This window comes from Astatotilapia calliptera, chromosome 6 (assembly GCF_964374335.1).
Source record: "Astatotilapia calliptera chromosome 6, fAstCal68.1, whole genome shotgun sequence".
Classification (NCBI taxonomy): domain Eukaryota; kingdom Metazoa; phylum Chordata; class Actinopteri; order Cichliformes; family Cichlidae; genus Astatotilapia; species Astatotilapia calliptera.
Window position 1 is genome coordinate 1,753,426 of NC_137427.1, and position 25,614 is coordinate 1,779,039.

Genomic DNA, 25,614 nt, shown 5'->3' on the forward strand with positions numbered 1-25,614 from the left:
TCAATTCAATTCAATTTTATTTATATAGCGCCAAATCACAACATAAGTCGCCTCAAGGCGCTTCATAGATACAGAGAAAAACCCAACAGTTATATGACCCCCTATGAGCAAGCATCAACGTGCAGGAAATAAACGCTTAAACCACAGAAAGCAAACAAACACAAAGCATTTTTATTGGAACTCGTGTGTTTAAGTGTTCATATGAAAGGTCTGGATCCTGGTCAGTTTACAGAGCACAGCTCACAGGTACAGAAACATTTGCATATATAGTGTTACGAGTCTTAATACTTCAATGATAAACACGATGAAAAACACACTTCCTGCATCGTCCTGTTCATTCAGACCGAAAGTCCCAAAAACTCAGCTGATGGTTTTTTCTTTTCATCCAGCTGCTGCACAAAGAACTGAACCTTTATAACACAAGTAATAACACGTTACACTCAACACTGCAGGCATTCGCTGCATTTTATTAACCTTTGTGTTGTATTTCCACATAAACATGGTTCACGACCACAGGCTCTGCTGGCTTCACTGATCTGAGTCCAGCTCGCATCATTCACCAGTGCAGCTGTGTCTCACTCTTTCTACTTTCTCTGTCCTCCTGTCTGACAAACACTAACATTTCTAAAATACATTTCAGACATTCTTTGCAGAAAAAACTGTAAATTTTTCTTTTATGGATATTTACTGGACGTCTCCCCTCACGTCTAAGCTCATCTGCTTTCTAAGAAGTGTGATCAGTGGAAACATAATCGTGACTTTAAGAAGAAAGAAAGGAAATTTTAGTTCAACGAGTCTCTTTGTTCGTGTCACAGATTTGTGCTTCACAGTAAGCCGAGCTCTTTGCACAGATACGGATCGTTGGCATAAAAGACGGCGATCATTTTTGAACTTGCTTCAGCTCCTTTCTTTCGCACCATGTCGATCAGGTCTCGAGCTTTCTCGTCTCTCCGTTTGGCTCTGGCCGCTTCGCCCTCAGCATCAGTTAGCACGGTTTCGTGCTGCAGCTCGTCCAGCAGCTTGTTCAGAACCGGATTCGACACTTTATCGACGAAGTTTGTGCGAGCGAGTCGCAGCTTCTCTGCTGAGGCGCTGTTCCCCATCTGAAGAGGACTTCCACCTGGAGAGTCAGCCGAGGATGAAGCTGAAAAAATACGTTTAGAGTCAGAAACACAGTGAGCACATTTCAGTGCAACATTTCTACAAATCAGATCAGTGATTCTGAGCAGGACAGCAAACGTCCCAAAGCTGGTTTTCTTTAATGGACACAACGGTCGAGTGATTTCTGTCCTTTAAAAATACAGTTTTTACAGAGGAGACACTTTTCTTCAGGGATTGTTTACAGCAGCACATTTATCTGGTGATCTAATGAGACTTTGTAGGATTAGGATTCAACTTTATTGTCATTACACGTGTTTGAATACAGGGTAAGAAATACAGTTTGCATCTAATCAGAAGTGCAATAGGAGCAGATTACATACAGATTAGCGTTGGATAAAAGGTGGGAACAGTTATGCACAGATTATGTACAAATAGTAAGTAAATATACAGATGTTTATATTGCTATACAGACCAAATGTACAGATGTGCTACATCGATACAGATGCATGATGTGTGGTAAACAGCGCTATGAATATATCTACAGCCGAGGAAGCGTAGCTCTCTGAACAGTGGACGCACTATAACAGAGACTATGTCAGTGTCCTAAACTACAGCAGTAACCAATGTGAGCATGTGGTGAACGTTGAGAATGAATGACAGTCATGATCATGGTCACTGGGAGGGATGGGGGGAGGAGGAGTGTAGGAGTTAGGTGAGTGTGGATGGAAATGTTCAGCGGGGGGGTGAGTTCAGTTCGGTGACAGCTGTGGGGAGGAGCTGTTCCTAAACCTGCTGGTTTTAGTCTGAAGGCTCCTGTAGCGCCTTCTGGAGGGGAGGAGCTGGAAGAGTTTATTGGCAGGAGGAGAGGAGTCCCTGAGAATTGATGCGTAGACATGTCTTCTTGTGGACATCCTCAACGGCAGGAAGTGGAGTCCCTGTGATGCGTTGGGCGGTTTTCACTGCACTGCCTAGCGTTCGGTAACAGTTCCCAGACTGGGACACAGTTGGTCAGGATGCTCTCCATCGCACACCAGTAAAAGTTACCCAGTATGTCATAAGACAGGTGGTTCTTCGTCAGTGTCCTCAAGAAAAAGAGGCACTGATGGGCCTTCTTGACCAGGCTGGAGGTGTCAGTTGACCAGGTCAGATTCTCAGAGATGTGGGTCCCCAAGAACTTGAAGCCGGAGACTCGTTCAACAGCTGTGCCATTTATGTAGATGGGGACATGGGTGTCTGTCCTCTCCCACCTGAAGTCGTTCAGGCATGCTGGTGATGAGCGTTTCAGCACTGGCACGATGAAGGTGGTCTTGAAGCACGCTGGTACTACTGCCTGGGCAAGCAACGTGCTAGAGATGTCATCAGAGGGCAGGGTTCTGGCAGACTTTTCATTGTCGTCCTTGTCAAAATGAGCGTAGAAGCTCATTGAAGGAGGAAACATTCATGGTGTGAATGCCCAGCCACAGGCATCGTGGGTCCTAGTTGACAAAGTGTTCCTCCAGCTTGTAGCTGTGCTCGGCCTTCTTGGTGCCCCTCTTCAGGTCTGCCCTGGACGTACTGCAGGCCTGAGCGTCACCTGATCTGAAGGCATTGTTACGTGCCTTTAGTAGAAGCAGGATTTCCTTTGGCTGCACCTGAATGTTGTGTGTATGTACCAGGCTGTTTCCTTCCTGTGGGATAATCCTGGCTTTGTGTGACACACTGGTTTATAGTATTAATGAGATGGGGTGTTTCACCTCCAAGTAATCTTTTTTTTAAAAATCCCAGGAAGTTGATTCTGTTCATCTGGACGAAGACTTTTTTCGTCATCATCAAAGTCATTTGTTCAGCCTCGAGGCTTTTATTGCATTTAGCTGTGCAGCACTTTGGTTAATGTGTGCTGCTGTTAGATGTGCTTCGAACTAAACTGACTGTGGATGAAATTCAGAGCGCAGACTGAATCAGGCAGACGCACAGCGGTGTAAACTTAATAAACTTATTATTATTTTACATTTATTTAACAGTGAAACGAGGACGGAGATTTGAGAGAATTAAGTTCGTTTCTCTTTTATGTGCAGGTTGGATCTCTGTCAGGTTTCAGTTTGTGCTGAGTTAAGGCTCACCGGGCAGACGAAGGTCATGCTCCCACACTCGTGTCTCCTCGGGATCTTGCACCATCAGCATCACTTCCTCTGCGTTCGTTGTCAGGATGATCTCAAAGGTCGGGTGGTAATTTGGTCCGTAATTTTCAAAAAACTCTGCACGCTGAAGCGAAATGGAAACGCACAATTTAAAACAGCTTTGTGGACAAAGTGTCTGCTGACACTCAGCGACTGATACTCACTGCAGGCTGTATTTTAAAGTGGTGCGGGGCGCTGCTCAGACTGTACTTTTGACCTTTGTGGAAATAACAGAAGGACGGCGCTTCGATGTACTCTGAAGCAGCGTGCTGCACTTTCACCTTCAGAGACATCACAACATTTTCTTAGTGCATGAGTAGTTTCAGAGCTTCAAAGCAAACAGATACAATCAGAGGATTTATTCATGCAGAAGCCATTTAATGATTTCATGATAAAGTCATACGTCGTGCAGAGGGACGTTTCCTGGGAGCAGCATCACACTGAGGATGGGGCGTGGCCTGTTTCTCAGGAAGAGCAGGACTTGGCCACGAATGGGTTTCGTCATGTAATTGAAAAACCGCTCAACGAGATCCCAGACGAGGCCAAAGGCGGAGAGGTGAGGGACGTCCACGACCACGTGAGTCTCAGTGATCTCCAGAGGCTGTATGATGCTCATGCCATCATCCGTGATGTGGACCACAGAGATGCTGTCAGAGACCAGTGCTGGGAAAACACACAGCTTCGTTCACTGCAACAGCCTCCAGAAACTTTCCATGGAAAGCAAATCAGAGCATTTTCTGCAGGTTTAATTCTCCTTCAGGTGTTTCAGTGGCGTCCTTACCCGGCTCAGGTTCACAGTGTGGGAGGTGCAGCTGACGTATAGAGTCCCGAGGACACTCGATGCCGAACAGCGGGCCTCCGGCCACTTTGTGCGCTGGTTGGAGGACCAGAGGATCCCAGATCAGAGTCTTGTAGGTGACCTCACTCTCACGAGTCACATCAAAGACCAGACCAGTCAAAGAACACTGGAACAACCCTGGACCGGGAAACAGGAACCTGAACGACACAGAACGGTTCAACATGGAGCTCAATGCTGTAGCTGTTAAATTCAGTCTAATTTAATTTATAAGGTGCAAGACTGTCATCACAATAGAATTCATACTGCAAAGTAAAACCCAAGGCTTTATGTTATTATACTAGTGAGAGAATCCTAAAAGAGGAAGAAGCATCTATGGCCTTCTTCAACGTTTCCATCAGATGACAGTTAGATGATCACATCCGTCTCTTTTAATTAAAACTTTACTTACTCGTGTGTAGGAGTTGATGGTCAGCCACTGCCTCTATTGACCATGACTTTGGTATTTTAACCAGTTAAGGTATAACTAACCAAGGCCATGTTAAAGTTAACAAATGTGTGTGTTGGGAAGTTGCAAAAATATAACACATAAAACAAAGACTCAAACTGACATTCGACCTTGTAAACAGCAGTATATTAATTGGCTCCCAATACTCCATCAATTGGTGACCACCATCTACTGTCAGACACAATCTGACATTCAGACTCAACCAATCAAACATTTGTTAAAAGCATTTTTAATTTTCCCCACATTCTTCTTTGCATATGTAAAGCACTCTGAGCACGTCTGTGTTTGCAGAGGACATAATCTCACAGTGGGCACATCGAGGCTTGCGTGTCGTACCTGTATGAAACGCCTGCTCTTTCTTTTCTCATCTCAGGTGTGAAGCTTGATCGAGCCTAAAAGTCCAGAGAGGGCAAATTAAATATTTTTTTTAGTCACACAAACTTGTGATGTTGGTGCTACTGAAGAACCAGAAATACTCACAGTTTCCATTTGCAGCTTCACCACCCTGCACAGGGTCAAAGTTCCACTATGAACACTGAATGCTGGGTAGAGAGGCTCGGTGAACGTGGTGTGGAAGGTATGAATGAGAGTTTTTTTGTCACCAGAAAGTGAATAAAAGGACAGAGTGCCAGCTGGCCAGTCCAGAAACAGTCCCAGTCTCCTGCATCTGGCCAGGAATGCTTGGACGTCGATGTGTGGGACCGGTATAAAAGTTTCCCTCAACCCGTGTCGGAAGGAGTAACCGTTTGAATTGGTGATGCTGAAACACCAGCTCTTGTCACTACGGTCAATTTCTGTGTCCCAGTGTCCCTTCCTCGCCAGGCTCTTATATGCAACACCAATATTCACAAACGCTTCCCAGTCCACCTCCCAGTAGCAGCGCCCAGTCAGAGCCTCTCGACACAGCACCTGATTCACTTGGTCAAATCTCTCTGGATGATCAGGATACGACTGCTTTTCCTCAGTGCTGCTTACTTTCCTGTCACATTCAGACAGGACGAGGTTTTCATTCACAGTGTTGGGGTCGAATGTGAGATCACAGGCATCTGTGAAAGAGATGCAGTGAGTTAAGCTTCAGCTCAGTCGATGTTACAGAGAAACTCAGTGACACTTACACTTGTTCAGAAGCTGTGGGTCGACCCAGTGCTCTTCATTGTGGTCCACACTGAGGCAGAAGAGGTCAGGCTGTTATTATTAGTAAATAAACATGAAATAATCTAATATGATAAACATGTTTTGTCAAGGCACCGTGACAGGAAATTATTGCCTTGAGTTGGTAAAATTAGTTCACAGATGGAGAGAAAACAACCTTATCAGAGATACGAAACGCAATAAAAAAATGGTCAGAGGACAAGTAACGAGCACCTGATATGAAACAACAAAGGTGAAGCAGCACTCAGAGACATGCTCCACCCTGTGGCTTTGGTCTGGGTGGAGAAAGATTCACTTCAATTCAAATGTATTTTTATAGTGTCAAATCAAAATGTACTCATCGCTCAAAACAGTGAATCTGGCTTTAGTTAATTTTGCAACATTAACTGATAAAGTAATTTACCAATGATGTGCTGAGTTAACCAGAGACTTAGCCCCATCAGTTTAAATTAACTAGCTGACCTTGATAGCTGTAGAAAGTAGTTTGGGACCTTAAATAGGCTGCAGTTATGTGAGTGAAGTTGCCCCCCCCCTTCAAATCCAACAAAAGTGGTGTCAAACGTTTGTGATATATTAATAAGAAAACAGGGATGTTATGTTGTCAGAGGGGTAGTTTTAAATATGGGTCCCGAGTTATTTAAGTGACAGGAGGCAGTTTGTGAAATTAAATGGTTGTTGCTCCTTATTCATGGAGGCTGCATGTGGTGTACCACAAAATGACAAGATTGTGAATGATTAAATTATTCCAAGAGCTCAACTTGCTTCATCTAAACATGTTTCAATCGTGCTTCATCAACACGAAATGCAAAAGTTTATTGAATATGAATAAGTTGTGTTGATTTACATTTCTGCCAAAACAATTGTGTGCAAGCAAAGTCCACTATTGAATTAAGTAAATCCAACATGCTCCTTTTCACTGGATGCCCACTGTGACGGCCAGTGGCAATGGTAAGATGTTCAGATCTCCAAAGGTTGATTCTGTTCATCTGGACGTTTCAGTGGGAGAAACGTTTCGTCATCATCAGGTGACTTCTTCAGTCTCAGCTGACTGCAGGTTTCAATCGCATAAACAGTACATTTGCATAATGAAACCAGCCCACTGAAGGAACAATGGGCTGGGAGCTCAGTTCCTTCATCATAATTATGCAAATTCTCATACACATACGGGATCACTACAGGTTTTCTCTTAGGCAGCGGTGTTGTTGATCAATGGTCATGCCTAAGACCAATCCAAAGTCCTGATCCATGTCCAACAGCATTTGAAATAGATTCATCAGGAAAGCTACTCTGCACAGGGACTCCTTCAGAGAACTTGTCTGGAGTAACACAGACCTTGGGAAATGCTCTACAGAAACTCTGGAGTACAGTTTTCCCAATCCAAAACAGTTTTCACTTAGTGAATTCCCATTCATTATGCTAGTCCAAAGAGAGAAATTCATGCTGAAAGCAGTCATTGCATTTCAGGAGGGCCCAACACCAGAAACACTTGGGCATTATATGGCATTCTGTAAAAGGACCCCGTGCATATGATGACCTGAGAAAGGATGTAACCATAGCGTCTGAAAACCAGCGCATGTCCTCACACTGTGCTCTGCACAAAGGAATGATGGCAACAATTCATGAAAGAAAGTCCTTTTTTATTTTGTGAATTAGATGATGGAAATGGCTATTATTGAATTAGACTTGAGATGCTCAGACAGTTCCAAGTATTTACCTTTTCTAACAGGAAACACGCCCACATTCTTCTGATAGTTTGTATTTTGTTACCAGCAAACAAAGTTTTTTCTCCGACAGCATGCACAGTTTGTTCTAACTGCTATATTATAACCTAGTTTAAAAATATCTAATACTATTTTATGTTTCACAAATTTTTCACAGTACAGAAAAGGGCAGGGTGACCTCGGATGACCTCTAGAAACATTTATTCATATCTTTAAAATGTTTGCAGCACAAACGTTTGACATCAACTTTGTTTGATTTTGGTAATGTGGGGGGACTGGTTGACCTCTTGACTTTTACATTTTCATTAATATCTTTAAACAAAGGTTTGATACCACTTTTGTTGGATTTTAAGAAGGTCGACATTTGAGTGGTGTTAGAGCAACATCGTAGGCATTTTTGACAAAAAGTCATCTTGACTCTGTAGAAGTGGGTCCTGTTAAAGGCAATGGCATCATTACAGACAACCAAGAAAGCCGAGAGTGTCTTTACATTTACACTACAAAACCAATTCAGACACTGCCAATTTAATTCCATTCAGTTTTATTAACGCAACGCCAAATCACAACGCTTTATATTGTAAGCTAGGCCCAATTTAAATTTACAAGCCAAAAGGCTAAAATGACCAAAGAAAAAGTGGAAAACAGTTAAACATGAGAGGTTTTTGGACAAAGTTTGTGTTCTCTATTCTTTAAGCACCGGTTTGAGCACCGTTTAAGCACCTGCACCGTTTCAAAAGTACCGGTTACAACAATTTAATACATAGAGTTGCTATTTAGTTCATGTTGAGAAGGTTTAAGCAGTTCTAGCTCTGTAGTTCATTATTTTGTTTTTGATGGTCAAGATTAAAATCCTGTGTAGAAAAGGTATAAAATCAGTTAGTGTGGAATCTACACAGTGTACCGACTTGAGCGTTTCCAGTCTACATTCTGGGTCTTCCAGTTGCTCCAACAGCAGTTTCACTCCTGACACACCAGGATGGTTGTAGCTCAGGTCCAGCTCTCTCAGGTGGGAGGGGTTGGACTTCAGAGCTGAGGCCAGAGAGACACAACCGTCCTCTGTGATCCCACAACATGACAGCCTGGAGAGAAAGCATTACTGAAGCTAAAGCAACTTTTAACTTGGTTTGCACATGCAAAATACAGTAATGATAAAAATAAAGTACACCCTCTTTCATATCTATGGTTTAAACATCGATATATAATAAAAAAAATTATCTGATTCTTACAATTTGGTAAAAATGCAACTTATCATACAGAGCTATTATTTAACAGTAACAACACCAAAATACAGACGAACTGTGTGAAAAGCACAGCCTTACTGCTTTAAGGAATTAAGAGGGTCAGCCAGGTGCTGCTAATCAACTTAATTAACTGATCATCACTAAGTGTAAACATATCTATAAGAGCAGAGGTTTGGTCAGTTTGCTGGTCTGGAACATCCAGGTGTGTGTTCATGCAATGCCAAGAAGGAAAGACATCAGCAATGATCTTAGAGAAGAATTTTTTGCTGCTCATCAGTCTGGGAAGTGTTAAAGGGAAAATTAAGAAAGTGAAAAAGATTATTCAAAACTGGAAAACATTCAGGATCTAAATGCGAACTAAATGCTGATTTAATTGGTGGTTTTAATGCTGTGGCATGACCTTCAGAGAGCAATGCATGAACAAGTTGCAGCAAACCCCAATGACCTGGAGCAATATTGTAACAAAGTAGTGGGTGACAATCTCCTCACAGTGATGTGAGAGGCTGATAAAAGCCACAGAAAAATACTTGAAGTTATTAATGCTGAAAGAGGCTCTCCAAGCTATTGAATCAAAGAGTTTACTCTGCGTTTCACCTACTGTTTCTGCATTTTGGCTCAGTGCTCATTAAATAAAAAATGACACAGTGTAACCTGTTATGTGTTGTTCATCTGAGCTTCTATTTACAGGACATAAAACCTGGTAGGAACCTGATGATTTTTATTTTATTTTTTTTAATTTATTTTTCATATAAAACTTTTGCGAGATCTCGCAAAACAAAACTCGGGATCTCGCAAAAGTTTTAGCCGCATTCTTCGGACGCCGGCTCGAAGCCGACCGGGAGGTCGAGGCACAATGTGCCGGGAAAGCGGTGTTCCTCGCGGCTGTAGTAGGTCTCGACCTCCCGTTAGGCTGAAGAATGTCGCAAAAGTTTTGCGAGATCTCGCAAAAGTCCGTCTTAATTTTTTTTTCTCCCATGTCCCCTGCGGGGCTCCGTAGAATTGAAACAGGGTATGCTTTCTTTTAACTGTGACTATGTGAACTACATTATGAGACCAGAGGGTGTATCAGTACCTCAGTGTTTCCAGCCTACATCTTGAACTCCCAAGTCCAGCAGAGAGCAGTTGCACACCTGAATCCTGTAAGTCATTGCAACTGAGGTCAAGCTGCCTCATCTGGGAGTCGGAGCTGAGAACTGAAGCAAACACCTGACAGCACTTATTTTTCAGGTAACAACCAGGCATGCTGCAGAGAGAACAAAATCATCTGAACATCATATATGCAAGAGAGCAAAATGTGCAGATGGTCCCATCACTAATTGCCTTTACCTGAACTGCTCCAGTTTGCAGACTGGACCGATCAAAGCAGAAGGAATCATAGTCAACAGAGTTAATTCATCAGTGAAATCTTCATAGTTTTCATTCATCTTCAACCCTCTTGTATCATATCCACTGTAATCCTTTGGTTGACGGTACAGGCAGTTAGTCAAGTCCAGGACCTTCAGAGGTGATTGTTTAGATTGAAGGATTGAGGTCAGAATGTGACAATTCCTAAAGTCTAGCGAAAACCCAGATAACCTGTGCAAAACATATATTAGTTATAAACCTTAAATGCTAATATATGCCAGTAATTCAGTAGCTGGAAAAACTATAGCTAGGACAGTTAAATTTATTTAAATTATTTAACTAAAAGAAGTATAACTTGCAGAAACAGTTTTTTAAACTAACCTCAGTGTCTCCAGCTTACAGTCCGGACTTTCCACTACAGCCAAAAGATCATAAGGAATATCATCACTGAAGTTAGAAAAGCACACCAGATGTAACTCTTTTAAGAAAGAGTCTGCTGACTCAAGAATGGAGAGTACCACACTTAATCGATCACTGCTTATATGCTCACTCTTGAGTCTGTAGAATCAGAAGAAAAGTGGAAACAGCACATCATAGTGAGTTTTGGTATTTTTGTGGGTAATGAGAAACTAAACAGCAGAGGACACTGCGGTTGTTATAATAATGGTATGTTAGTTCATAACATGTATGTAGCAACCAGTACCACTGTTTTAGTTTAAAGGACGCAAGTATCTCATCAGGACTTATTTATATGGTCCCATAGTTGACAGTGCATGTCAGAGCACACACTAAACCATGAAGCTCAAGAAATTGTCTGCAGACTTCTGAGACAGGAGTTTATCAAGCCCAAGATTTAGGGAAGGGTAAAGAAAAATGTCTGCACCATTGAATGACCCCATAAGCACGTGACATCTGCTTATGGGGACATCTGTGAATGGAAAACATCTGAAACCACTAGGTTGGCTGCCCAGCCAATCTGAGCGATTGGAGTAGAAGGGTCTTAATCAGGGAGGTGACCAAGAACCCGATGGTCACTCTAACAGAGCTCCGGCATTGCTCTATGGAGAGAGAAGAAACTACCAGAAGGACAACCATTTCTGCAGTACACCACCAAGGCGTTTACAGTAGAGACCGAAGGAAAACCCATGGTGACCACTGTAAAGTCTCTTTATGCTGGCTTTAATCTTTGCTTTGTGCTTTCTTCACACTTGAACCCGATTGAACATTTCTCAAAAGATCTGAAAATGGCTATGGAGCGATGTTCCCTGATGGAGCTTAAAATGTTCTGCAAAGAAGAATTGGAGAAACTGCCCCAAAATAGGTTTGCCAAGCCTGTAGCACCATACTCAAGAAGTTGCCAAAAGCTGTGAATACTTATGTACATCTTATACTTTTAATTTGGATTTTTAATAAACTTGCAGAACCTCAAGCAATCTTTGCTCACTTTTATGCCATTATGGGATATTATGTGTACCATTTTGAGATGTAAAATAAATTTAGACCCTTTTGGAATAAGGCTGTAATGTGATAAAAATCCATCCATCCACCCATCTTCTTCTGCTTGTCCAGGGCCGGGGTGTGGGTGCAGCAGCCTAAACACAAAACCGAGACCACCCTCTAACCAACCACCTCCTCCAGCTTATACGGGGAACTCTCCTGTACTCTCCTTTCCAGCACCCTGGCATAGACTTTCTTGGGGAGGCTGAGGAGTGTGATCCACCTATAGTTGGAACACACCCTCTGGTCCCCTTTCTTAAAGATCGGAACCAGCACTCTGGTCTGCCACACCAGAGGTACCACCCCTGATTTCCACGCAACATTGTAGATGCATGTCAACAAAGACAGTTTACCAACCTCCAGAGGCTTCAGGAACTGAGGGTGAACCTCATCAACTCAAGGGGCCCTGCCACTGAGTTTGACAGAATCTCTTCGGTACACCACACTCTAGAGCGTCCTGATGCCACATGCACTTATGGACACTCTTATGTTCGAACGTGGTTTTCGTTATGGCCAAACTGTGGTTTGCACAGAAGTCCAATAACAAAGCTTACTCAGGTTCAGATCTGGGAGGCTGTTCTTCCCAATCAAGCCCCTCCAGGTCTCGCTGTCATTGCCTACGTGAGCATTGAAGTCTCCAAGTAAGACAACAGAGTCCCCAGGTGGAGTACCCCACTCAGGGGACTCCAAGAAGGCTGGGTACTCTGAATCGCCACTCGGCGCATAAGCGCAGACGACGGTCAGGACCCATTCACTGACCTGGAGGTGCAGGGAACAAGCCCTCTCGTCCACTGGGAGAAACCCCAACATACACGCAGCAAGCCAAGGGGATACCAAGATACCCACCCCAGCTCACCACCTCTCACCAGGGCAAACTCCAGACTGAGACAGAGTCCAGCCTCACTCCAGGAGACTGGCTCCAGGATTGAAAATCTGGAACAAATTAGGTGCAGTGAATAATTTCGATATGCACTGTATATGTCATTTCCACTATATTAAAATGGCAGACTTTAAATGAGATTATGTTTTTATTCCTTACCTTTACAAGTATTCACCATCTATCCTCCATCTAAGGGGCGATCATGGCGCAAGAGTTGGCAGTTTGCCTTGTAATCAGAAGGTTGCCGGTTCGAGCCCCGGCTCCGACAGTCTCGGTCGTTGTGTCCTTGGGCAAGACACTTCACCCGTTGCCTACTGGTGGTGGTCAGAGGGCCCGGTGGCGTGAGTGATCGGCAGCCTCGCCTCTGTCAGTGCGCCCCAGGGTGGCTGTGGCTACAATGTAGCTGCCATCACCAGTGTGTGAATGTGTGTGTGAATGTGTGGATGACTGGATATGTAAAGCGCTTTGGGGTCCTTAGGGACTAATAAAGCGCTATATAAATACAGGCCATTTACTATTTACCATCCATATCCTAAGCAATGTTAGTAAAGCCTCAAAAACAGCCTCAGCAAATTACTTAATTGAAACTCTTGTTTCAATCTCAAACTACTTACACAGCCTTCTTGCAGTTCTTCATTTGCTGGATAAGTTTCTCAGTCCCAATAAATGGTGTATAAGAATTTGTCAGATCAAGTTCCTCGAGCACTTCCCCTGATATCTGCATCATGGTCGACAGTACTGCACAGTCGATGGTCGAGAGTCTCGCTCCTGAATCCAGATACATTCTGATGTCATCCTGAAATCTCTCTTCCTTCAGCTCAAACTTGCAGAGGAAAAGGTTCATGTACTTCTCTCGTGGGATGTCTTTGACATGGAAATTCTTCAGGTATCCCTTCATCTCTTCGGTGGTGTCCGAGCTGCTCGTTACCTGTGGCAGTAAACCCTGCAGCACTGTTTGATTGGACTCCAGAGAAAATCCAAGGAAGAAACACAGAAACAGATCTAACTGACCTTTCTCACTTTGCAAGGCTTTATCCACAACCTTTTTCTGCAAATCCAGAAAGCTCAGATCTGTCGGGTCGACACCCAGGAAAGACTTCAAAGTACTGAAGTTGTCCGTCAAGATGCAGTGGTGCATGTAGAGAGCTGCAAGAAACTCCTGAAAGCTTAAATGCACAAAGCTGAACATCTTCTTCTTGTACAGGCCTCGTTCTTCCTTAAGAATCTCTGAGCAAAATCCACAAAACACTGATGCTTCATCAACATCGATGCCACTTTCTGTGAGGTCCTCTTCATAGAATATGATGTTTCCTTTCTGCAGCTGTTCAAATGCCAACTTGGACAGGTTTAAAAGCATGGCAGAGTTCTGGGCTTGAGACTTCTTCTGTTTGGACCTCTTCTTGGAGCTTTTCCCTGCATATTTCTGTCTCGTTCTTTGTGTTTGAATTAGTAAGTAATAAATGTACAGCTCTGTCATCGTTGTGATGCCGCGGCTCCTCTCATCACTCCATCCTTTCCTAAACACCTCAGCGATGATCCAGCAAAACACTGGGATATGGCCCATGAAATAGAAGCTGATCATTCCTCTAAGACGAGACAGGATTTCTTCTGCCTGATTAGCAGTGCTGAATCTCTTCCTAAAGTATGACTCTTTTTGTTGCTCAGTGAAACCTTGGACTTCTGTCATCTGGTCAATGTATTTAGAAGGTATCTGACTGGCAGCTGCAGGTCTGGATGTTACCCAGAGCAGAGCGCGAGGCAGCAGGTTGCCTTGGATGAGGTTGGTCAGCAGCACATCGACTGTTGATCTTTGATCTATTTCACTTATTCTCACAGCTCCATCGAAGTCCAGTGGAAATCTGCTTTCATCCAAACCATCAAAGATGAACAGCACTTGCTTGTGAACAAGCAGCTGTGTAGCTTCTAGGGGTTTTATTTCAGGGTAGAAGTGAAGGAGAAGCTGCAGCAGACTGTAGTCGGCATCTCTGAGCATGTTCATCTCTCTAAGGGGGAGCACAAAGATGAAATCAATGTGCTGGTTATATTTTCCTTCTGCCCAGCTTAGAGCAAAGTTTTGGACAGCAAATGTCTTTCCAATGCCAGCGATGCCTTTCGTCATCACTCTTTGGACTGTCTTTTCTTTTGCTGGTTGTTGCTGAACATGAATTCTTCCCGGTTTAAAGATATTTAAGAAATCGATCTGTTGATAAAAGAACTGTGAAATTGATGACTGCTGATGTGGGACATTAAAGTGATCTAGAATCTCATGTGATATGGAATCAGAATCCTGAGCCTGCTGAGTGACGTAGAGTTTTGTGTAGACGCTGTTAAATCGAGACCGATTATCCGATGTGCCCTCATTTATCCAGGTAAACTTTTCCTGGAGATGCTCTTTAAGCTTTTGTTTAACACTCTCCACGACTTTATCCTGCTCCATGTTTGCAGCTCTGTTTTCTCCACACTTCTTTCTGCTCCTGTCACTTTATTGGTGGGATCCTCCTGAAGGGAATATGAAAACCTGAAAGCAAGAAAAAAAAAAAGTCCTTTTTCCTGTAGTATTATAATGGAGTAATAATAATAATAATACATTTTAGTTATAAGCGTCTTTCAGACCCTCAAGGTCACCTTACAGTAACACGTAAACATGCCATAAAAAACATAAGAAAAATGTATATATAGAAAACATGGTAGATAAAATTTAGACATAAACAGTCATAAAAGTAAATAAAAAAACTGAGCAAGGTAAAAATGGCCTAAGACAGATCAGGTGTATGCAATTCTAAACAGATGAGTTTTGAGACATGATTTAAAAGTGGTGAGACAGTGTGTTGTCCGTAGAGCAAGTGGAAGTGCATCCAAAGTCTCGGGGCAGAACAACTAAAGGCTCTGAGTCCATTATATGTTCAGTGGATCTAGTTCTGGAAATACTACGAGCAGCTGTATTTTGAACTAATTGCAATTTATGGAGGGATTTATGAGGTAAACCATAGAGAAGAGAATTAAAGTAATCCAGACGAGATGTGACAAGAGCATTGACAAGTATGGCGGTACTGTGTGGAGTGAGTGAGGGACGAAGACGGTTAATATTGCGGAGATGAAAGTAGGAAGACCGAGTGATATTATTTATATGTGCTGTGAAGGACAGAGTGCTATCGAGGATGACACCAAGACTTAACCCGAGGGGAGGGTGTGACAACAGAGTTATCAATGGATAACAAAAGACTGGTTGGAACTGTAGTCAGTTTTGATCTGGTGCCTATTAAAATGAATTCTGTTTTATTGCCATTAAGTTTAAGAAAGTTGTGAGTAAACCAGACCTTGATTTCACTTAAACAGTCAGAAATGGATGTGGGTGGGAGAGTAGCTGTGGGTTTGGAGGATATGTAGAGCTGGGTGTCATCTGCGTAGCAGTGAAACTGGATGTTATGCTTCCTAAAAATATTACCTAGGGGTAGGAGATAGATGATAAAAAGTAAAGGACCCAGGACAGAGCCTTGGGGTACACCGGAATTAACTGGAGTAGATACTGATCTGTGAGGGAGTAACTGAACAAACTGTGAGCAGCCAGAGAGATAAGAGGTAAACCAGGCGAGTGCTGTACCATGCCAATAGATGCTAATCTGTGAAGGAGGATGCAGTGGGAGATAGTGTCAAAAGCTGTAAGGTCAAGGAGAATGAGGATGGATATAAGTCCAGAATCAGTTGCAAGCAGAAGATCATTGGTGATTTTTACTTGGGCTGTTTCTGTACATGAACGGAAGCTGGACTGAAACTGTTCATACAAGTTATTTCCAGTGAGATGATGATGAACCTGTGCAGCCACTGTCTTTTTAAGAATTTTTGCTAGGAAAGGGAGATTTGAAATTGGCCTGAAATTATTTATATTGGAGGGATCTGAACCATTCTTTTTCAGTATGGGAGTTATTATTGCAGTTTTAAGAGAAGAAGGAACAGAACCAGATATAAGAGAGCAGTGTACGATATTAGCAATCAGTGGGGCAAGAGATGGGAGTGAGAGTTTAACAAGATTTGTCGGCAGTGGATCAAGTTTACATGATGATGACTTTAAGTTAGTAATTATGGAACATAGCTGAGTTATTGTGGGAAGTTCAAAACTGGATAGAGAGGATGACAGCTGAGAAGGACAAAAAATGCAGATAGAACAATTGACCATATCGCAGGACGAGGGCAAGTGTTGATAAAAAGATTCTCAATCTTGGTGTAAAAAAAGTCTATAATGTAGTGATATTCAGAAGGGTTTGCTTTTTTAAATATTTTTGTTTAAATTGATTTTCCATTTTTTTACATCCACATTCAACACTTCACACTTTCAGACATAATTTAAATTATTATTAATGCATAAAAATGACCACAAGTTCAAGTGTTTGTACCCTTTGACAAGACAATTGAAATTTACCTAACGTTTTTAATAAAGTTTCTCTGAACTTAAAGAAATTTCTCCAAAATGTGTTTTTGATTTAAAAACCAATATTGCAGTCCATATAAAATCTCATAGACGACTGCACAGACAAGCACGAAGAACCACACCCACACATAAATGCTAGTTTTGTCTTATACACCAGAAAGATATCACTCCGTTCTCAAATCACCTGTTTCACCCCAGCAAAAAACTGTTCCAACTTCTGCAATCAGGTAGAAGGTTCCGAACCATCCGGGCAAGAACAGAGAGGCTCAAGAGGAGCTTCTATCCTCATGTTGTGTCCGTGTGTTAATCCGTTAATCCATGTGCACAATATCGCGGCACAAGCAGGATTCACTGCACTGTTAATGTTAGCTGTGTTATATTGCTGCCTCTGTTCGGTGGTGTCGAGCCAAACGGACTTTAACGTGTGTTTGAACGAGCTGACGGTTCACTCGTTAAGCTGAAAGAAAGATGCTTTAATCACAGCAGTCACACATGTGTCCACTGCACCATCTGGAACTCTTCTTGTTTACACTCGTAATAACACAAACACTAAATCCTGCTTCTCTGGTGCTGTTGTGTAGCAGTGTGTACACCTGAGACTGTCACCTGTCTGTCTGTCCTGCACTCTCTCTCTGTTTCTTTCTCTCTGATTGTGGAATAAAAGTATGAACATGTGTTTATAAGTTACACTTGTGTTTGAATCCTGCAGCTTATCACACATTTGATTTCCATGTGTGACGACTGCAAGTGTCCAGAGTGAGGACAGACTGAGGGACCCACTGCTGCACATCATCTGTGAGGCTTTGCACCCCTGATGATCCACCAGGACAAACTCAGCAGTGTGTGAGGAAGAGGAGGAGGAAGAGCCAGCAGCCAGTTGGGTGCTACCACAGGTGCAAAATGTTTCGTCAACATTGTAAGTTTTCTCCCCAACAAATGCAACAAACACACAGTGCAGCACTTCAGAGTCTGCTGGTGATCGATGTAGCGATTCTGTACTGTACAGGAGAGCACGGCACGGCCACGTTATAGCGAGGGACCACTGTAATTGTGAAGATTAGTCACAACATACCCTTCATGAATACTAACATATATTGACCCTGACCAGCAATCATTCACATATTTTTTTATATCCTGGCACTTTTTTCATAGCTTCTTGACATGCTCTGTAGGTGTGTACTGATATCGACATAACGGGGAAACATCTGGCTTTGACTCTTGTTCACCTGTAGTTTGAATGCTGGACATTTCCGTGGAAGGCTTCCACACTGTTCGGGCGGACAGGGACAGCATCGCTAGCGGTAAGCGTAAAGGAGGTGGGCTTGCTGTTTTAGTTAACAAACGGTGGAGTAACCCTGCCAACATAACAATCAAAGAAAGGATTTGTTGCCCGGACACTGAACTGTGTGCTGTTGGACTCAGGCCGTATTATTTACCCAGGGAATTCTCTCACGTCATCTTGGTGGCTGTCTATGTTCCTCCCTCTGCTAACCCCACAGCTGCATGTGACACTATCCACTCTGCCATAGCTCGGCTACAGACTCAGCACCCGAGTGCCTTTATTGTGATCTCGGGTGACTTCAACCATGTATCACTGGACAATACACTACCAACATTCAAACAATATGTGGACTGTCCCACCAGGGGAGAGAAAACTTTAGACTTACTGTATGCTAACGTCAAGGATGCATACAGCTCCTCCTCCCTCCCCCCACTTGGTAGGTCAGATCATAACCTGATTCACCTCACCCCCCGCTATGTGCCAATTGTGAGGAGGGAACCTGTGACCACCAGGACTGTTAGGAGGTGGTCAGAGGAGGCAATAGCAGAACTACAGGGCTGTTTCGAGGTGACCGACTGGGAAACACTCTGTGAGCCTCACGCCGAGGACATCAATGGGCTTACTGAGTGTATCACAGACTACATAACTTTCTGCACCGACTCCATTGTTCCAGCTCAGACTGTTCATTGTTACCCAAATAACAAGCCGTGGGTGACTAAGGACATCAAAGCCCTCCTCAACAACAAGAAGAGGGCTTTCAGAGGGGGCAACAAAGAGGAGGTGAGGAAGGTCCAGGTGTTACTAAAGGACAAGATCAGAGAGGCTAAGGACAATTACAGGAGGAAGCTGGAGTGGAAACTCCAGCAGAACAGCATGAGAGAGGTGTGGAGGGGCATGAAGACCATCACTGGATTCAGGCCAACCAACAGCAGGGGAGCTGAGGGAGGTGAGAATAGAGCCGACGAGTTGAATCTGTTTTTCAATAGATTCGACACCACAGTGTCTGCTCCCACCCCCACAACCTCACCTGCAGTCAGCCTGGAATCCAGAGCCACACCACTGTGCCAGCCTCTCTCTTCACATGTTGCCTCCTGTGAGATTCCTGACACCCCTCCCCCACCCATCACCTTCACTCAATACCAGGTTGAGATGCAAATGAGGAGACTTCACTCAGGCAAGTCTGCTGGACCAGACGGAGTGAGTCCCCTTGTCCTCAAGGCCTGTGCCCCCCAGCTGTGTGGAGTCTTTCATAAACTGTTTATGCTGAGTCTGAGTCTGCAGAGGGTCCCGGTGATGTGGAAGACATCATGCCTCGTCCCTGTATCAAAGACGCCTCGTCCCAGTGGCCCCCAGGATTACAGGCCCGTGGCACTGACCTCCCACATCATGAAGACCCTGGAAAGGCTCATCCTGGACCAGCTGCGACCCATAGTAAGACCACATCTGGATCCCCTTCAGTTCGCTTATCAGCCTCGTCTCGGAACAGAGGACGCCATCATCTACCTGCTCAATCGTGTCTACACCCATCTGGACCAGCCGGCGAGCACTGTGAGGGTCATGTTTTTTGACTTTTCCAGTGCTTTCAACACCATCAGGCCGACCCTCCTGGGTGATAAGTTAGCAGCGATGCAGGTGGATGCTTCTCTGGTGTCCTGGATTGTTGATTACCTGACAGGAAGACCACAATATGTACGTCTCCCACAGTGTGTGTCTGACAAGGTGATTAGCAACACAGGGGCACCACAGGGGACTGTCCTCTCCCCCTTCCTCTTCACCCTCTACACCACAGACTTCAGCCACTGCACAGAGACCTGCCATCTTCAGAAGTTTTCTGATGACTCTGCGGTGGTTGGATGCATCAGCAGGGATGATGAGACAGAGTACCGGGCTGTGGTCGACTCCTTTGTCACGTGGTGTGAGCAGAATCATCTGCAGCTCAACGTGGCAAAGACCAAGGAACTGATCGTGGACTTCAGGAAGACCAGGAAACACTTGACCCCTGTTTCAATCCAGGGGGTCAGTGTTGACATTGTGGAGGACTATAAATACCTTGGAGTACACATTGACAATAAACTGGACTGGGCTAAAAACACCACAGCACTTTACAGGAAGGGCCAGAGTCGTCTCTATTTTTTGAGGCGACTGAGGTCCTTCAACATCTGCCAGAAAATGCTGAGGATTTTCTATGAGTCTGTGGTGGCCAGTGCGATCCTCTATGCTGTTGCATGCTGGGGGAGCAGGCTGAGGGTCGCAGATGCCAACAGACTTAATAAACTGATCCGTAAGGCCAGCAATGTTGTGGGGATGGAGCTGGACTCCCTCAAGGTGGTGTCGGAGAGGCGGATGCTGTCCAAGATAAAGACAATGTTGGATAACACCTCCCACCCACTCCATGACATGTTGGTCAGTCACAGGAGCTCGTTCAGTGAGAGACTGAGATTACCGAAAAGCACCACTGAACCACACAGGAAATCATTCCTGCCTGTGGCTCCCTGTACAACGCATCCACTTAACACACTGTTTGCTGCTACAACTACACATGTTTCTTTTCCAAATATTTATTTATAAGTGACTTATGTATGTATGTATGTATATATATGTATATATTGTACTATTCTTAGTTAGCGTATTGTCTGTCTTGTCTTAATGTTGGTTTAAAATGGAGCACTGTAACAAAAAATAATTTCCCCCAGGGATCAATAAAGTATTCTGATTCTGATTCTGATTCTGATTTGCCTGTTTAAATCACAAGAACTGTCACTATACAGAGATGTGTCTTCTGCTGCAGTAATGCAGTTCTGCTTGTGTTGAGTGACGTAAACAAACAATCGATCTACGCTCTTCAAACATCAAAACTGATCATTTGATTTTTTTATGACACAGCAGTGGTGAGTGTTCCCACCCTCTGCTCTTTGCAACTTAACGTAATCTTTCTGTTTTCGTGTTTTGGACATGGTTTTGGAGTCTACCTTCGCAGTAGCAATTGACTGCAAAATAAAGCTACCGGAAATGTACAACCCTACAGGAAGTTAGCATTTTCTCGTGCACAGGGTCTGCAGAGAGGTGTATTGACTGCAGCCTTAACCGTCCTCAAGGGCCACGCACTCACAGGCCGCTGAGGCCGGAAGTGCGAGGCTTGTAGGCTTGTGAAATGGGACAGTCTAGCCTGCCCAGGTTGCCTAGCAACCATGACACTAACAGCTGGAAACATTTCATACAGCTTTGTTTGACAGAAATGAAGGAGAACATGTTTTGTACATTTGTTTCTACATGAGCTTTGTGTGATGTGATGAGTATCTGAGGCTGAGACCACAGGACTGTAAACATGATTGTTGGGCTTCATTTCTGTGCTGAACAGTCATTTTAAGATTAGCTAGTAAATAACAATTAGCTAATGTTGTTCATGAGACTAAAGTCAGTGTAAATATGATATGGCCAATATTATAGTTATTATATTGATCATTATTAGTTATTACAGCAGTGAACATGAACTCTGTGTCAAATACTGAGCTTCAGTAAAGATTCAACTTGCATTTATTTATATTTCCTATCACCTTAAATCTTCACTCAAAGACACTCAAGTATCTTTGACAGTGTAACTATAGATGTTTTATATATAAGAGACAAATATTTTTCTTTTAATATGTTGGCATTACTAAATTTGGCTCAATGCTTACATATATGTGTAAAAAGCAAATGTAGGAGCTGTGATAACTGTGTCTGATAGAATGAAGAGTAGACTGATATATGAAATATTCCTTTATTGGGTGAGAAAATCAGACCATGTCAGAACTGCTTTAAGTCACACAGAATAGATATCAGAGCCTTAAACAGGCTGACTTCTGCTAAATGGGTCAAACTGGGCAGAAAGTCTACAAACACATAACATCCTTATAGAATATGATGTAACACTATAGATCAACTTACCTCAGAATATATAAAGCATATAAACAGTTACAGCAATATGATGCAACAAACACAGCAGCTACTGATCCAAAATACTCAAAGCTTCATAGAACTGAAACCAACATTTATTTTAGCTCCATCCTGCTGCTGATACAGACTTTAGGTTTCTGAACATTAAACTTGTTGCTGCCTTTCATAGTGTGTAGCTTGAAGGCCCTGAGTACTCTGAGTACTTTCTCCCACACTGGAAACACTGGGATGATCACATTATTTGAACATTACCTAATAAGACTGATTCAGCACAGACAGTCATGTTAAACTTTCCTAGCAGTCCTTCACAAACAGGGAACAGTCTGTCTATTCTCTCCATCTGTCAGCTGCTGCTGGCTCTTCCTCCTCCTCTTCCTCACACACTGCTGAGTTTGTCCTGGTGGATCATCAGGGCTGCAAAGCCTCACAGATGATGTGCAGCAGTGGGTCCCTCAGTCTGTCCTCACTCTGGACACTTGCAGTCGTCACACATGGAAATCAAATGTGTGATAAGCTGCAGGATTCAAACACAAGTGTAACTTATAAACACACGTTCATACTTTTATTCCACAATCAGAGAGAAAGAAACAGAGAGAGAGTGCAGGACAGACAGACAGGTGACAGTCTCAGGTGTACACACTGCTACACAACAGCACAGAGAAGCAGGATTTAGTGTTTGTGTTATTACGAGTGTAAACAAGAAGAGTTCCAGATGGTGCAGTGGACACATGTGTGACTGCTGTGATTAAAGCATCTTTCTTTCAGCTTAACGAGTGAACCGTCAGCTCGTTCAAACACACGTTAAAGTCCGTTTGGCTCGACACCACCGAACAGAGGCAGCAATATAACACAGCTCACATTAACAGTGCAGTGAATCCTGCTTGTGCTGTGATATTCAGGACTGCAAACCGAGCAGCATCACTGACTTTCAGCTTGTTGTGTTTGTGGATATATGACTGACTTTAATCATCCACAAAATCATCACATTCTCTGTAAGATTAAGGTCGACTATCAAACGGCGTATAAAGTAAAGGCTTTAAAACAAAGTAAACGCTGAAAGTACAAACATCACTAATGTCACATAACTTTGCCCACGTGTGGCCAACAGTAATGGTTTAATGTTCTTCATTATTAAACATTTGCACATAAATAAGTGACATAATATTCAGTACTTACTTTTAAAAGCTTACTCTTCAGCCGCTCCGCTTCCGCCGTTTTTTTCGGCAAAATTATCCTCACCCACCGCCGCGCTATGAAGTCTGGGATATTCTGAATCCATAATCCTGATCTGTTCTGTCATGCAAATGGACTCAACCATGCAAGTGAACTTGTTAGGTCTGAAAATTATTAAATTGTTTATAAAATTATTAAATAAGCTATTTTATTATTTTATTTATGCACAATGTTAATGTGCTGATAAATGTGCTGGCGCTCCGTGTTTGAGGGTTAAAAGCTTCGTACAGTGCTACTGTCTGGATTTGAAATATTGAAGCTGACGTAGAGTGCAGAGGGTTTTGCAGAGGCTTACACATACACATGATAATGGTCTCTGGGTCAGGGAGTCTGAACAGTGTCCTGAACTAGACCTTACAATCAGCAGTAGGATAATATTAGATAATGAAGACTATGCAGGGTGTGTTCTTTGTTTGTTTGATTTCAGGAATGAGAGCAGATAAGAGATCGGACGTGAACAGATGGGAGGATTTGCAGCAGACTGCCACGTTTGGCTCTGGGAGAAGATCGCCATAATAATCTTATGTTACTGTAACATTATATAAACTGTTGCAGGCTGTTGTGTCACACTGGGGTCCGGCGCTGTAAACTTGTCATTTCAACTGCTGAAGCAAATTAAATCTTTTCAAATGACAGATATTTCTCCTGAATTCCTTCTGAAAATTTGGAACAGGACAGACTCGTGGATGCACCACAGGCTCTGTAACAGATCTGTTATAGAGGCTGTGGTGCACACTCGGGTAAATCTGGTCCAGAGTCACTTTGCTATCTGGGGAGAACCGAGAGAACCTAACAGCTGGAAAGCATGTCTGTTAGCTGTGCCACTGCAGCTGCAGCTGCTCCCAGATAAAGATGATAACACTACAACATTTGTATAGTTCTGTTTTATCCTTGTTATTGTGGCATATTAAGTGTAGGTCTACTATGCAAACTTAGACAACAAAACACGTTAAAATGCATTTGCCAACAAACACGACAGTGACTGTATCTCACTGTAGGACCACCAGTGGGAAATTACAAGCTTCCCCTCATCATAAAATACATTTTAAAACAAAGTGTGTTCCTATAAAAACTCCTGCTCCCACAAAACCTGCTGCCAAATTTAGACTATATCAGCTCCACATCCGTGAGGCGAGTTACAAACTTTAAGCCCCATTTTTGTGGAGAAAAGAGTTTGTGTCCACATCACGAGACCAGAGAAAATGAAAAATCTTTTACTTCTGCAAAATTCTACATGAGAGATCAAACCGTGACCGGCTGAGGCATTTTCACCACAAACACACTAATTGTGGAGGACTGTGTGTAATACAATACAAGTGTTATTTGTCACATACACAGTACCGGATATAACGAAATGCTTGGACAGGCTGCAGACGTAGCTGCGCCACGTAAAAGCCTGCACAGGGCAAAGTTAGACAGCAGGCGCACTTGTGACTTTATGCATCTGGCGTTGCTTCTTTTCAGCAGCAGTTACATATAGAAATATCACAAGCTTACCTTTGCTTTCACGGACTCTTCAAACTCTCAGATTCGTCATTATGAACTCCACGCTGCTCCACGTTTGGGTTGAGCTGATGCAATACAGTCCACGTCCTTGTTTTTGTAGCTCTGTATGAGCCTGTGGAAAATAAAGTTGGGGGGGAAAGTTGTGGAAACAGGAAGTGATGTTATAGTTACGTTCAAACTTGGCGATGGAAGAATTTTACTCTGCTCTGTGGTGTGTCCAGGTGCTGGTGCTACTGTTGTTGAGTCAAGAGTGAAGATAAGATAACTTATTTTAGCGACACGTGTATGCTAGAAAAAGATCCCAACCAGCAGATGTAACTATAAAAGAACTGCTGTCAGCCTAACAGGTAAATTACAGTAAGGTAACTTTGAAGGAGACAGTTTGTGCAGGAGCTGTGTGGATTGTAGCGTCAGGGTCAAACGACCCTGTAGACATGCCTGTGTGCACAGAAGAATAATCAGACATGAGAGAAAGATCATACCTGACCGAAAAAGCACTTCCTGTCTGAGCCAGCTCCTCACTGTGGACCACTGAGCTAACCATTCAATCTAATGCATTATTTCTATGTGCGCAGCGATGTTCCCGTTGAAGGGAAGGAAGGCTGGATTCAGAAAAAATGATCTCTGTATCCGGTTGTTCCCGTTAATGTTTAACCAGGTTGCCTCTGACAGGTGACAGTTCACCGACCCATAAAGCTGCACAGCGGGCCTCGCTGCTCAGATCCATCTGTAGGACGTGTGCAGATCCACAAAAACTGAACCAAACTACAGTGACTGACTCAATAACCTGCAGCGTCTACAACCTTCATCCCTCCAGCTCAGTGTACTGACAGGT

At 43.3% G+C, this 25,614-nt stretch overlaps 1 protein-coding gene across 2 annotated transcripts; it reads right to left on the reverse strand.

Annotated features, from left to right (window-relative positions):
• Positions 1-25,595, reverse strand: LOC113023541 (NACHT, LRR and PYD domains-containing protein 12-like). Of its 2 annotated transcripts, XM_026169621.2 has the most exons (16): positions 25,262-25,595; positions 24,771-24,891; positions 13,011-14,914; positions 10,401-10,577; positions 10,002-10,250; positions 9,748-9,918; positions 8,336-8,513; positions 5,927-5,988; positions 5,677-5,726; positions 5,042-5,607; positions 4,898-4,953; positions 4,039-4,253; positions 3,661-3,920; positions 3,422-3,538; positions 3,201-3,342; positions 1-1,144 (listed from the first exon to the last, which is right to left on the reverse strand). In XM_026169621.2, the coding sequence occupies exons 3-16, from the start codon at positions 14,831-14,833 to the stop codon at positions 825-827; spliced, it is 4,386 nt and encodes a 1,461-aa protein (XP_026025406.2). In that variant the 5' UTR covers positions 14,834-14,914; positions 24,771-24,891; positions 25,262-25,595; the 3' UTR covers positions 1-824. The 2 variants fall into 2 exon arrangements, with proteins under 2 accessions (XP_026025406.2, XP_026025407.2); XM_026169622.2 differs by lacking the exon at positions 5,927-5,988 and having other exon boundaries at positions 8,340-8,513.
• Between the last annotated feature and the right edge of the window lie 19 nt (positions 25,596-25,614).

Bases quoted from the DNA above. Each gene is read 5' to 3' on its own strand.
- LOC113023541 (XM_026169621.2), bottom strand. From the start codon at position 14,833: ATGGAGCAGGATAAAGTCGTGGAGAGTGTTAAACAAAAGCTTAAAGAG. The intron at 5,727-5,926 runs GTGCTCGTTACT...CTTCTGCCTCAG, and splicing joins CCTTTGTTGTTTCATATCAG to TGTGGACCACAATGAAGAGC. The intron at 3,539-3,660 runs GTATGACTTTAT...ATGTCTCTGAAG, and splicing joins GAAACGTCCCTCTGCACGAC to GTGAAAGTGCAGCACGCTGC.